Source organism: Apostichopus japonicus, chromosome 10 (genome assembly GCF_037975245.1).
Source record: "Apostichopus japonicus isolate 1M-3 chromosome 10, ASM3797524v1, whole genome shotgun sequence".
Lineage (NCBI taxonomy): Eukaryota > Metazoa > Echinodermata > Holothuroidea > Aspidochirotida > Stichopodidae > Apostichopus > Apostichopus japonicus.
This window is the reverse complement of record NC_092570.1, coordinates 12565631-12580605: the sequence shown is the minus strand read 5'-3', so window position 1 is coordinate 12580605 and position 14975 is coordinate 12565631. Positions and strand designations below refer to the sequence as shown.

At 39.3% G+C, this 14975-nt stretch overlaps 2 protein-coding genes across 3 annotated transcripts in view; one reads left to right on the top strand and one right to left on the bottom strand.

Moving 5' to 3' along the window:
• Positions 1-3331, top strand: part of LOC139974980 (alkaline ceramidase 3-like) — a 24307-nt gene extending 20976 nt beyond the window's left edge. Inside the window, exons 9-10 of the mRNA XM_071982556.1 lie at positions 74-119; positions 719-3331. Of these exons, the coding sequence (XP_071838657.1) occupies positions 74-119; positions 719-814 (142 nt within the window). The 3' untranslated portion in view covers positions 815-3331. The remainder of the gene's footprint in view (positions 1-73; positions 120-718) is intronic.
• On the bottom strand, positions 811-14975 carry LOC139974981 (thialysine N-epsilon-acetyltransferase-like). Of its 2 annotated transcripts, XM_071982557.1 has the most exons (7): positions 14719-14951; positions 13504-13645; positions 10305-10472; positions 9867-9907; positions 6770-8149; positions 5759-5887; positions 811-5045 (listed from the first exon to the last, which is right to left on the bottom strand). In XM_071982557.1, exons 1-5 carry the CDS (start codon positions 14725-14727, stop codon positions 7925-7927), a joined length of 585 nt encoding a protein of 194 aa, XP_071838658.1. In that variant the 5' UTR covers positions 14728-14951; the 3' UTR covers positions 811-5045; positions 5759-5887; positions 6770-7924. The 2 variants fall into 2 exon arrangements, with proteins under 2 accessions (XP_071838658.1, XP_071838659.1); XM_071982558.1 differs by lacking the exon at positions 10305-10472 and having other exon boundaries at positions 14719-14975.

The following is a 14975-nucleotide window of genomic DNA, read 5'->3' as shown; positions in this document are numbered from 1 at the left end:
TAGCATTACTGAACTAATATATTAAGTATATCACTTAAGTTTTTTCTCGCTCTTTTCCCATTTTTTATTCCAGTCTTCATCTCAGAAGTTCGTTCCTAAAGCAAGATTTCGATCTACAAGTAAGTGTTGTATTACATCAAATATTAAACATATACTATAACGATAATATGTGAGATGGAACAGCAATTATGAGGGAGGGAGAGGTAGCCCGGCGAATCCAGTATCAGGGTATACAGAGATGGATCATGCGTTGTAAAGTGGGGAGGGTAGGGTAGGATGGGGTACCGGATCATCAGTATCGAGGGGTTGGGAGGTAGACCATCCAATGTGAAGGTTGGGAAGAAGTGGGCATAAATATGATACAAATTTATATGAACTACTCATATATATGTTATTTACACACATGGTGTATACAGCCTCATTATTTACAGTTCTTGTCATTGTGTTTATCTTATAATATATATTCATTACCGATATATCGATAACTTAAACGTTACTGAGTGCGGGGTATTATGCATATATATATATATATATATATATATATATATATATATATATATATATATATATATATCAACATTGCCTGGTTATATATAGTACACACCACAATGAGCCTATAAAATCCCGCCTGATTCCGTTTGAAAAATCAAAAACCATTGCAAACCCACAATTTCTTCTCGCTAATCTTGTCTTATGTTTTGCTTGGGTTTGTTTTCAGGGTGGACCTGTGCCTTTTTTACGTGTACAACAACACGGACATCAGAACGGAGACACTTTCTCTAGCCGGAGCAAGAACGGAAAGAAAACGTATTAAAATTACAACTTTATAGTGTTATATCAGTTACTGACATGTACTTACAACAGGAATTATGCAATAACATCACCATCGTGAAAGACGTGTCTTATGAATATTCGATATGACATTATAGGCATCAATATTAATTACAACCAAAGACTTCACGAACCTTTACAAATGAAGTAACCTGAATAAGATCGTAATTTAACCCTTAGTGACTAAACATTTTTATATTGAAGGCAACCCATCTCCAGGCAGGGGGCCTCGCCTGCCTCACTCCAAACTAGACCCCTAGTGGCAATACATTGTTATATGGAAGGCAATTAACCCATCCAGACAGGTGGGCCTCGCCCACCTTACTACTTACTAGCCCCCTAGTGGCAATACATTGTTATATGGAAGGCAACCCATCTGCAGACAGGTGGGCCTCGCCTACCTTACTCTAAGCTATAGCCCCCTAGTGGCAATACATTGTTATATATAAGGGAACCCATCTACAGACCGGTGGGCCTCGCCTACCTCACTCCTGCGTAGACCCCTAGTGGCGATACATTGTTATATGGAAGGCAACCTCTCTACAGACTGTCGGGCCTCGCCTACCTCACTCCAAAATACGGTCTGTGACTCTTCAACTTATTTCCAGGATTTGAAATTTAATTATTATTATTATTATAGAGTAGCTAAAACTTAATTGTTGAAAATCAGTGGGAAGGAATGCATTGAGCTTGATGGAGCAATGGGCGACATTCTATTATATCAGTTTGTTTAGCTGTTTGGGGTAAAACTGAGAGCTAATAAACTATAGGAGATCAATATAGTTCTGTGCATTCAGACTTACAAACAAAAACCTTTGTCAGAGACTTACATACCCCAAAATTGTTAGACATCATAAAATTGTGAAACTATTTCAAAGGGCGTTAAACTTCCATTTTTCACAACGTTTTGCAAGGTATTCAAGCACTAAACGAGGAACTTAAGGCCTATACTGTGAACACCGTCGATATGGAAAAACTTCTCTATAGTGAAAACGGAATAAAGAAAAAAACGGCACCATTCCATCGACTCCTCCGCCACCCGTTATCGGCCGACTTTTATTGGTGGTGCTTAGCAGTAAGACCTAATTATAGATCTTATTTACAGTCTAAATATGCCTCAGAAGGCAACATTTGACCTCTAAACTCTGAAAGTTTCATATACCCCACCCCCTACACGGGAAGGCTATTCATCATTCGTAACATGTTGCATCCGTTAACACCCGTCCATATAGGTTCATGCCCTACCTAACTCAAACACGCCCCCCCCTCTCTCCCCCACAGCTTTGAAATGTACTGCACGTCACTGCTTTGATATATATATATCATGGTACTTGTGTTAGTGCAGGACGGTTAACCATTGTCGTGCATTGAACTAGGTATGTCGTTCGAAGCATATCACCGTTACTTTAATTGTGTGGTATTTATATTGCAGTCAATTATTGTTGCTAACTTTATTTTGTAGTTTAAACGTTTGCTATACTTTTACCGAGATTGGAACAGACAGGGTTTATAGGCATTTTCATTTTTTTTTTGTTAAGGCAATTTTCTACTTAAGGACGCAAAATCAAAGGCATATATGCCTTAGTGTAAATATATATAACGAATACTATTCTGCAATTACAATTTCAGGACGTTTTTATGGACCAAAATGTGTATGCTATAGTGCAGTGTGTATGCCTACAAACAAAATATGTTTATAACCTCACAGTGACGGTATCACAGCAGTTGATCCGTCAGTCACGTGAAGTATGACGTCATCACATCTATCACTCTTCACCTCCGATCAATCATCCATGTACGGGTTAACAGATCTGATAATACAAGTAACTGCATGTTTAGCTGGAAATTCTATAACCTATGCAGGTATGTAAGTGAACGGCGTCGCGCGACATACAAGGCCTATATCTGAGCTTTGGCAAATAGATTATGCAACAGAAGAGCCATGCTAAGTAGTTTCCGCAACATACCATTACGTGGTGCTTGGTCCTAATGAAGGGTGAAAGTGTCTTCGCATTGTCGATGCTAGAACCTTGACCAATAAACTCATCGAATAGTTACATTTTTCTTCCATTGTGCATTAATGTTGATATTTCGTTATTTAGGCCTACGTGTTTCTATATCAGTGGGATGTCAACTTGTTTAATGTTTAGTATGCATACAATGTGTCATGTGCTTTCACTACAGTATTTACAATACATGAAGTTCAATTGACTCTTGTTAGACATTGACCTAAATTATCGTCATAAGAACCATTGCAATATGTTGGAATCTTTTGAAATGACGTAATCATGTATGCATCTTAATTTGCATATATGTTACTGATACCAGCCCAGTCTAAATGTTTTAGCAAATAAATCTATATTGATGCTATATTTTGTATACCTTTTGTGTAAGTATGTCTAGCAAGGAGTACTTTCATTACGTCATTCCGTCATTTGCTTTCAGCTTTGCCAAATCCTCTTCCAGTCAATGAAGTAATTAATACAAAGTAAAATAATTACCCGTTACATTATTCGTGTTTTCATTTTAGTCAATTGAACTTAAAAAGGGAATAAATTATTTATTTAACCCACGGTGGGTACTTTAAGTTATGTTTCGTGTTCAGAACAGAGATACATCACATTAATGTTCAAAGGAGGCCTACATCCATTTTGTTATTGCACTCAGCTCACAAAGTGTAATCACTCGTTACTCTAATACATATTACTGGCATGTTACACTATGGATGATAACTGAAAATTCTGGAGCGAGACAGTGTCTAAACCATGAACGTGCCGTATGGGACCTCCAATCTCCCTATCCCTGCCCCAATATATCAATGACCCCTTCCCCCACCCCACTACCACCTCTAAAGGGGGCAAAGCACGCTAACATATATTAAGGATATGTGATTAAACCCCAAACTAGCTCCTCCATGGCGTTACAACAAGACAAATTAAGTAAAGAATGAAGTTTAATCCCTTTAATGCTTTTGGTTTAAGATAATGTCGCTGATCGCAACTGAGACAAATTTCTCTGCCTCTGCATGTCTATACATGTCCGGCGATGTCCTCATGTACGGTCTGGACTGGTCGTTCCTTGGTTTCACCTGGACAAGGGTCCTCTAACCGAGAGGTCTGTTCGCCGATGCTACATGTCCGTCGATGTCCTCATGTACGGTTTCGACTGGCTGTTCCTTGGTTTCACCTGGACAAGGGTCCTCTAACCGAGAGGTCTGTTCACCGATGCTACATGTCCGTCGATGTCCTCATGTACGGTTTGGACTGGTTGTTCCTTGGTTTCACCTGGACAAGGGTCCTCTAACCGAGAGGTCTGTTCACCGATGCTACATGTCCGTCGATGTCCTCATGTACGGTTTGGACTGGTTGTTCCTTGGTTTCACCTGGACAAGGGTCCTCTAACCGAGAGGTCTGTTCACCGATGCTACATGTCCGTCGATGTCCTCATGTACGGTTTGGACTGGTTGTTCCTTGGTTTCACCTGGACAAGGGTCCTCTAACCGAGAGGTCTGTTCACCGATGCTACATGTCCGTCGATGTCCTCATGTACGGTTTGGACTGGTTGTTCCTTGGTTTCACCTGGACAAGGGTCCTCTAACCGAGAGGTCTGTTCACCGATGCTACATGTCCGTCGATGTCCTCATGTACGGTTTGGACTGGTTGTTCCTTGGTTTCACCTGGACAAGGGTCCTCTAACCGAGAGGTCTGTTCACCGATGCTACATGTCCGTCGATGTCCTCATGTACGGTTTGGACTGGTTGTTCCTTGGTTTCACCTGGACAAGGGTCCTCTAACCGAGACGTCTGTTCACCGATGCTACATGTCCGTCGATGTCCTCATGTACGGTTTGGACTGGTTGTTCCTTGGTTTCACCTGGACAAGGGTCCTCTAACCGAGAGGTCTGTTCACCGATGCTACATGTCCGTCGATGTCCTCATGTACGGTGTGGACTGGTTGTTCCTTGGTTTCACCTGGACAAGGGTCCTCTAACCGAGAGGTCTGTTCACCGATGCTGGCTTGAGCATTGTTACCTACAATAAAATAATAATACCAACTATTTTGAAACGTCACTACTCTGAAGTGGCAACGAATTTGTATCAATTTGTCCGTCGATGTCCTCATGTACGGTCTCGACTGTTTGTTCTTTGGTTTCACCTGGACAAGGGTCCTCTAACCGAGAGGTCTGTTCACCGATGCTGGCTTGAGCATTGTCACCTAAAATGGAAAAAAAAAAATAATAATACCAACTATTATGAAACGTTACTACTCTGATGTGGCAAATGAATTTGTATCAATTTATCAAGCACTCTTTCTTATAAATCCTCCCTCAAATTCACATTTCTGCTTCATATTTAGCTATTATCAGACAAAAAGTCCTTCATTGCAAAATGTAGAGTACAACCAACCCATACTGAAGAACTGCTTACGAGCTAACCACGCAATTAAAATAGTATCATACAATAACAATGTACGATAATAACATATTATAAAATCCACAATAATATTGTTGCATATAGTATAACATGGTTCAATAATGTATAATAATGCAATTATATTGCTTTTTGTATTTGAATATTACTGTAAAATAGTATTGTAAACTAGCATGTGAATCGGCTAAGCTGACAGAGGAGAATGAGGTAGGCCTATATACACAGAGAGGGGATCAATGTACAGTTTATATCAACATCATTCAATTAAGTGCAAATAATGGACCGACTTTTCAAGACTGTCGGTCCCCAGCCAATATTCTCTCTCCCCGTCCATCCCCCATTCACCATTCCGTATACCGTAGGACAGTGACCCATATACTGGCATATATGTATATAAATATACCCTATACTCTCAACGCTGGAATTCTGTGTTATATAAAGACAGTTTGGAGGTGTCCGCTGGATGAACAGAAATAAAAACCTGACTAGTTCACCTACCATTTTCTTTCTTTGGCAGATTAAAATATTTATGTAAGCTGGTCTGATTTGGTTCAGGTGGTTCCTTCTCCTCAAGATGAAAGATTGTAGGGACGTAGTCAGGATTGTCGCATCTCTCACTTGGCATTCCTTGAATGAAGACAAAAAAAAAGTATATATATATTCTAAAAAGCACTGGGGGAGTGCCACCCCCATCCCCTCGGTTACTCTCCGTCAAAATAATTATTTGGCCATTGATTTGTTTGTCGGGCATTCAGCCAAAACTTCGAGAGAATTAGCCGTCCAATTATTGTGCCAGGAATCTATAGACAAACGATCCACACACCCTAGCTTTACAGTCACTCGTTGACTCAGTGATATAGAAACCTACATCTCAATCGTAACCACTATCTTACGGCCATACACACGCACAGAATGAAGCACATGGGGAGGCAATGGTCAATTGTTTATTGTAGGATTCCTAGGTATATCCTGCCCACTACAGAAAGAACTTCATAGGTAAATCAATTAGTGTCGGAACATGGTTGACGACCGAAATTCCAGGATGCAAACAAAATCGAGCTACTTATGAGAAAACATTTAAGAGGATAACATTTTTTCATTAGTAACCTGCAAAAGATTTCAAAGGTTGAGCTAAATTGCAGAGTTCCCCCGACTGAGTTAAGTAGGGCATGAACCAAGTTCATGGATGGGCTGTAGGCAGATCCAACATGTTACGATTGATGGTGTTGAATGTGAGGTTGTTTCTATATGCGACTACCGTGTAAATAAGTCTGGAGGTCTCCCAGCCCCCTCTCCCCCTCCCTTCCCCCCCAGAAAATCCCCCTCCCGCCCCCCCCCCGGAAAAAATGGTGCATCCTGAGGCATAATTAGACTATAAACTAGATATATAATTAGGTTTAAGCGCAAGGCTGTGCTAATAAATACTTTATGACTATTATTAATTATTACTATAAGCGCCGCTTGTCTTCATCCTGGTGTCATAATTAACAGTGTAAATATACATTTTACCTGAAATGAAGTGGTCACTGCATATTCTGCTATTTTCTGTCGGCTCCCATCCTTTTCTCTTCGTTGCTAATATCCATTTCATTCTTCTCTTTTTATCTGATCGCAAACTCGGAAATCGATAAAACTGTTTCCCACAAGCCTTGCTCGCTCGGTTTCTGCAGCTGAAAGCTGAACACTGCATCGGCATACTGACGTCACAAGTTTTTTTTACGTTTAATGGGGACGCTGTTTGAACCACACTGTGATCAGTATGTGATCAGTCTGTGGGCATTGTGAGGACGAATCCAAGCATGTAATCCAATAGTATCAGGACACCGTGCATGGCACAATGTAATATCGTTATTAGACCATGGCGGTAATACAGATCTGTGTTACCTCCATGACTAGACTATAACTACACCATCCAATGTGAACAGAATATCTGCGTATCGTTATCTATAAAACAAGAACGTTTAATACTCAGCCATGTTTCAGTTATTTTATGATTACCTGCAGGTTCAGATACCAGAAAAGGGGAAAATGCATCTATAATTTCCTAGAAATCAGAAAGTCGAATTTGGATTGATTTGATTAGTACAAATTCGCGATGCTGTTCACTTTCACATCGAGTATACAAGATAACTTCCAAGGCTTCGTATCCACTTATGAAACAAACGACGAATACATGAGTTACGGATCAACATTTGTTGTGAGCCTTCTAGTTCCCTCAACATTTATCCATCCTCTTTGCTGTCTCCACTATCAATGAACTAACACTAACATATCTGAATAGTTACAATAATTGTCTTACACATTCGAATGCGCGTGACTTGAAACACAATACTGTTAGCTCTAATTATAGATAATTACACAATTAAAGATTCACTTAGGCTAATTGATCAAACACATCAACGAAACTGGCTGTTTGTTTGTTCTAAAAAATTAATGATATCCTGATGTTGGTGTCTTCCACAGAGTAAAATGAAGTCTGTGCCAATGCATTGTTAATAAATATGTACTTCCTTGTTAATTAATATGTATTTCCCTTGTACACGTTGGACTCAATACACGCACACTAAGCTGTAGTTATCATAGAGAGGAACGTAAATATCATCAATAGATTGAACGTAAGAAAAACAAAACAATGACACGGAACAGTGTAGGTAACAACGTATATTAATATTTGGATTTGAGTTTACTTTTCGGTTTGTCTACATCTGTGAGATATCTGTTTGTGTCTCCAGCAGCCAAATCGATAAAATTTTGGTCAACAAGTTGCAGAAGCTCAACACCTTTTCTTGCTAGATTTTCAGCTTTGATTTTAGCATAGAATGTTTTGGCTCCGTGGTTCGTAGCACTGGTAGACCACCTCAGTCGCTGACAACCCTTGCTTCTAATAATCTGTAAAAAGATCAAAGAATTCCATGTTTGATAAACTTGAATTCAATGCTAACCTATAATCAAAGGTCTTCGCCATACATGGAAGGAGTCATATGACGTTATTTGTACATATGTAATATGGCGACAAAATACGAGATTTCAATTCATTGATCTTAACACTTTGTTTAACTTTAATAGCAAACCTCCAGCAAATACTAACGTCGTTACGCTATGTGTATATACGGTGAGGGGGACTGGGGGGGGGGGAGGGATGCGAGAACATTTTTGCGGCAAGCAAAGTTTCAAAAACCTCTTTAATGCAGCCCTCGGAATCTTACAATATTGGTACAATGTTCTCATCAAACCATAAATTAAGTGCAACAATGAATTCATTGAGTGGCCGAAAGGGAAAACATTAAGGAGTTTGTATGTAGGACCTAGATTGGATATTTCAACAAAACAAATTAACTCTTCGAATGAAAGTAGAACCATCTGATCTTTAATTTTCAATATATTGTAAAAATTTCCGTGTTTGTCACAGGAGTAGAAACATCCGGCCCACGTACTTGGTATGAAATTTCAACTGCATGACCGGCTAGATCAAGGTCGTACCCATCCCTTACACGGCTAGATCAATGTCGCACCCACCCCTTACACAGCTAGAACAATGTCGCACCCATCCCTTACACGGCTAGATCAATGTCGTACCCACCCCTTACACGGTTAGATTAATGTCGCACCCACCCCTTACACGGCTAGATCAATGTCGCACCCACCCCTTACACAGCTAGAACAATGTCGTACCCACCCCTTACACGGCTTGATCAATGTCGTACCCACCCCTTACACGGCTTGATCAATGTCGCACCCACCCCTTACACGGCTTGATCAATGTCGTACCCACCCCTTACACGGCTTGATCAATGTCGTACCCACCCCTTACACGGCTTGATCAATGTCGTACCCACCCCTTACACGGCTAGATCAATGTCGCACCCACCCCTTACACGGCTTGATCAATGTCGCACCCACCCCTTACACGGCTTGATCAATGTCGTACCCACCCCTTACACGGCTTGATCAATGTCGTACCCACCCCTTACACGGCTTGATCAATGTCGCACCCACCCCTTACACGGCTTGATCAATGTCGTACCCACCCCTTACACGGCTTGATCAATGTCGTACACACCCCTTACACGGCTTGATCAATGTCGTACCCACCCCTTACACGGCTAGATCAATGTCGTACCACCCCTTACACAGCTAGAACAATGTCATACCCATCCCTTACACGGCTAGATCAATGTCACACCCACACCTTACACGGCTAGATCAATGTCGTTCCCCATACCTTACACGGCTAGATCAATGTCGTACCCACCCCTTACACGGCTAGATCAATGTCGCACCCACCCCTTACACGGCTAGATCAATGTCGTACTCATCCCTATCACGTACTGCTTTGATATTTCCTCAAACACGTTCTATTTTCCCTGCATGAATTAATTTTACTCTTACAGTATACTGTACATAAAACTGTTTGTGTTACTAAATTATAATGACATTTACATGCATAACCGAAACTTAAAATAAATACTGAATTTTGACATTATTTTATCGATATGTGATTATGTCATCATGATATCAAAGAAATCTCAAAATTTATGAATTCTCAATCAATAAATTAATCGTTAATCGATCATGTAAAAAGTATATTTTATACTTGTGGACTCGCCTTTGCAACCGATTGAATCAGATGATAACCCAGACTCTTTCCTGAAAGAAATAAGAGAGAATTCAGACACAACAATACATGGTGCGAATAGTCATTCTGCGAATAGGGTGCCATTATTTCTAACAAATATAAAACATTAATCCTGAAAATCCATTCTTTCTCGATAAAAAAATTCCGACCATCATGCAAGGCACCAATTTGGCCATTCATGAAATTTAATGCTTTTCGTCATCTCGGTCACGAAAGCAAAATTTGCTGAAAATGTTACAGAATGTTGACGTGCTGACATATGAAGTCCCCGCAAAGGTAACTAAATAATGTAGACTGTCAAGGTCAAGAACACAAATACACTGCAGATCAATGTTAAATGCTTGTTATCTGTAAGTTGTTGTTTTTCATATATTTCTGTTTCTTAAATAGCAATGAATTACTGAATACCTTGATGCTTGGGGCTGACATAAAGGTTGGTTAATTCCGCATATCTACCCTTGTAAGGAAAATAACCATAGGACCACATGGCAAAGCCAACAGAATGTGAGAGATCGTTGGTTGGTTTGTACACTAACAGGATACAGTCAAACCAGGACGATAAATTACTCGTAAAGTCTGTATGAGAAAACAAACTGTTATCATTATGTTATTGTAAAATTAAGTGTCGTCGCTTTCGTCAGCAAAATTGGGAATACAGTCCTAGCCAATCAGAATGCAGCTAATTTACATGTATGCAAATTATCTTCAAACGTCTATACTCAATTCACCGTTTATACTATATTCGAATTAATACCTGCAAATATGGAATTTATTGCTGGACATATGCCTTACGTAAGCTAATTAACCTCTGTAACGTTCACCCGCGGTTTACTGGATATTCTTGGAAGTTAGAGATGTTCGAAAGACTAGAGACTTCAATGGTAGAAAATAAGATTGAGACAGGAAATTCTGCAGTTGCAGTTAACTAATATATCATAACATATTAAATGCTCTATACAAAATATTTACAATAGGTAAATGACAAGTGGTAGGTTAGATTTCCAGCTCAGAATGACGTACTGGGACTAAAACTCCCAGTCCAGAAGGTCGCGCTAGCATCCTATGTTAGCTGTGCTCTCCATATGTGTTAGCTGTACTATTTGTAATATGTTAGCAGTGCTATCTCTAATGTTAGCATATATGTTAACTGTGCTATCTCTAATATGTTAGCATATATGTTCGCTGTGATATCTCTAATATGTTAGCGTCTGTTCGCTGTGCTATTTGTATTTGTTAGCATATATGTTAACTGTGCTATCTCTAATATGTTAGCATATATGTTCACTGTGTTATCTCTAATATGTTAGCATCTGTTCGCTGTGCTATCTCTAATATGTTAGCATATATGTTCGCTGTGCTATCTCTAATATGTTAGCATCTGTTAGCTGTGCTATCTCTACTATGTTAGTATCTGTTTGCTGTGCTATTTGTAATTTGTCAGCATATATGTTAACTGTGCTATCTCTAATATGTTAGCATATATGTTCGCTGTGTTATCTCTAATATTTAGCATCTGTTCGCTGTGCTATCTCTAATATGTTAACATATATGTTCGCTGTGCTATCTCTAATATGTTAGGATATATGTTTGCTGTGCTATCTCTAATATGTTAGCATATATGTTCGCTGTGCTATCTCTAATATGTTAGCATATATGTTAACTGTGCTATCTCTAATATGTTAGGATCTGTTCACTGTGTTATCTCTAATATGTTAGCATCTGTTAGCTGTGCTATCTCTAATATGTTAGCATATATGTTAACTGTGCTATCTCTAACATGTTAGCATATATGTTCGCTGTGCTATCTCTAATATGTTAGCATCTGTTCGCTGTGCTATTTGTAATTTGTCAGCATATATGTTAACTGTGCTATCTCTCATATGTTAGCATATATGTTCGCTGTGTTATCTCTAATATGTAAGCATCTGTTCGCTGTGCTATCTCTAATATATAAGCATATATGTTAACTGTGCTATCTCTAACATGTTAGCATATATGTTCGCTGTGTTATCTCTAATATGTTAGCATATATGTTCGTGTGTTATCTCTCATATGTAAGCATCTGTTCGCTGTGCTATTTGTAATTTGTTAGCATATATGTTAACTGTGCTATATATCTCTAATATGTTAGCATCTGTTAGCAGTGCTATCTCCCATATGTTAGAATGTATGTTAGCATGTTAACTGTATACTGTTTCTATGGAATAGGCAAGGTCTCGTGACCACAAACCAATGCTGAGAAAGCTAACAGTTGAACGGTGGTCAGATTCACAGACCAGCAGACACTTTACACAGAACAATTAACTGACTGAACATGTCCTTGTACACTAACACTATAGCAGGCTAGAAAACATAACAATAAAGCAATTACAACAATTGAGCACATCCTCCAATTATTACACCATCCATATCTTGTTCATATCGTCTGTTCATATTAATAAAACGTCCGATATGCACCAATGGTTATCAAAAGTGTATATGCATATCCTATGTTAACTCGCACACACATATTAAGTGTGGTCATAACTCAATCACTTCTGCCTAGGAATGGCTAGGAAAATATGCGGGTATGAAAACAAGCCAATGGCCGCATTAATTCGGATTTACTATGGGAACATTTATATCAAGACATCAGTGTCGAGTTGGGTGAAGAATCCGTAATCAGGGCAATGAAGGGGATTTTTTTTTACCAAGTTCACTTTTCTACATCGATTATACATCGACAGCGAGTTAAAGGGGTTACTTATGAATCAAGATATCATAATACTGATTAATACACACGCAGTTTCAAAAACAGGGCAACACATGAAAGCATGATTTTTAATTACGGAAGATGTAACATAAAGAAACTAAACATGTATTCGGAAAGTAGAGGGAAAAGTTGTGGGAAATTTTTTATTCGGGGAAGGGGGCGGCATTATTTATAGGATATCTTTGTAGGCAAGGTATTAACCGAAAAATTGCCAATTTACAATCCTTGTGGTTTTGGTGAATATGTATCCAAGGAGAAGCAGTCCCATCCATCATACCATGTCTCCCGTTTGTGACATATCACGGTTTATTATTCCTTCATATACAAGGGTGCAAAAGGCAAATTATATGACACCATCAAGACACTTTCCTACGTTTTTATCTCTTGCAATGTCCACTTTACTTGTTACAGATGGATATTGCAAATGCTGGTTCGAATTTGAAATAAAACAATTGCGCTAAGTAATATGAACACCATAAGAAACTAAGAGGTATCACCTTAACTATATATCGTCACTATCTTCAGATTATTTCCATCTGAGATTGTACATCTCCCAAAACAGAGTAAGGGTTTCTTTTTCCTGGCATCTCTATCATAACATGTAAAGACGATGGCTGGGTTTGCAAGGGTGAAGGCCGTTTGATAGTGGAAAAGAATGAGAAAGACAGCCCTCCTATGTGCAAATTGGTGCATTTTATTCTACAAGAAATGAGCTTGGTGTAATTAAACACTAAATAACATTTCCAAAAGAACCACTCCCGGACCCCCCCCCCCCCACCCCCAGTTACGTACTGGAGCGTTATTAAACTTTTTCATAATTACGTGATTAGTGTTTTGAAGCATATTAAGGTTTACCTCTTTGTATATTCCTTGAGGCATCTTGATTGGTCATACCCCCTTCAGTCGTGAATTCCTGGGTTAATCTCGCGACATCTTCTTTATCTGCCAATGTTGCCCTTCTTATCGCGTAATGCCCACCCATGTCTCGATCAGTTTTCTATTTCATACAAGAAAGCAAGAGATACATCAAAGAAACAACCATTCAGCTTTTGAGTCGTGTTCATGTCCTCTATTTGAACCCACCTTGCACCAGTGGGAGGGGGTTCTAAATGTAAAATTTAGAATGTCCAGAGGCGAACCAAGGATTTATAGAGGAGGGTGTGGTCCTGGGGTTATTGAAACGGACTCCGATATAGGAGGGGTTTGGGGATCATCTCCTGAAGACGCCAAATGGTGTATTCTGACCAGGCTAGTAGCCAAGGGGGGAGGGGGTGAAGGGAAAACAAAAATTCTCGCCCCCCCCTGACGTTTTTGGAATAACAACAACAAATGTTGCCTTTAGGCCTGTATACCAGGGAGTTCCATAACAACTCCCTGTGTATTCTATACAGAAACAGTCACACGACAAAAGATATGTGGTAGGCGTTGCAGACTTATTGGTAAAAAATTGGTATTACGACCAAGGCAGGTCGATTACGTAATCTCAATAAACTTTTCTATGATAGCGTGCTAGAAATTGGGAAATCGTTATCAAACAGCCACTCGCGGGAATTTACAGAACAGACACTACAAGTCTATCAAAGTTTGGATGATTCTTTGCCAATACTGAACCCTATGATCATCTATATTCTGCTTTCTCCAAAACAAAATTACTGGTACTGTCGTTACAGTTACTTTGTTAACCCGGTCTACTTATGCAGGTGTATATCTAAATCTTAACCCGATGATAGGCCTATAGTACCATTATCCCACGTTACGTATAACAGTAATTAACCTGAAACACAGCAGTTAGTGTTTCTACGTCCTATATATATGATTAATATAAACATTAACTATACTGAAGACATGCATGAGTTTAACTTTTGACTATTACTGACTTCATACAGGGAGTTATTTTGGGAACAGCTATCAGCTTATAAATAGTTCCGTCTCGCAATACTGTGGGTTTATACGGGACACGTGAATGCAACTTACTAAACTTACTCCAAGTAATATGAAACAAACACGAGCCTCGTTAAAGCTTCAAATATCATGACTGATATCCCAATCTTGATTCACTCGAAAACTTACCATGCTCATATTCCAGGTAACAGTTCGAATGATTATTATACGGGTCAGCGTTGTTAGTAAATACTTCAACGTACAAATACCGGAATAGTGAATAGATAGCAGCCCTCGGGACGCGCTCACATTCACACAGCCTCACTGTGGATTTATGATCATTACCACGACAAAGTATATGTGATAGAAGTTCCAAAGTTGCTAGACGCTTCACTGACCTGCTTTGTTCATCAACCAGCGTAGCTTATATGCAACTGCTTCAGGAA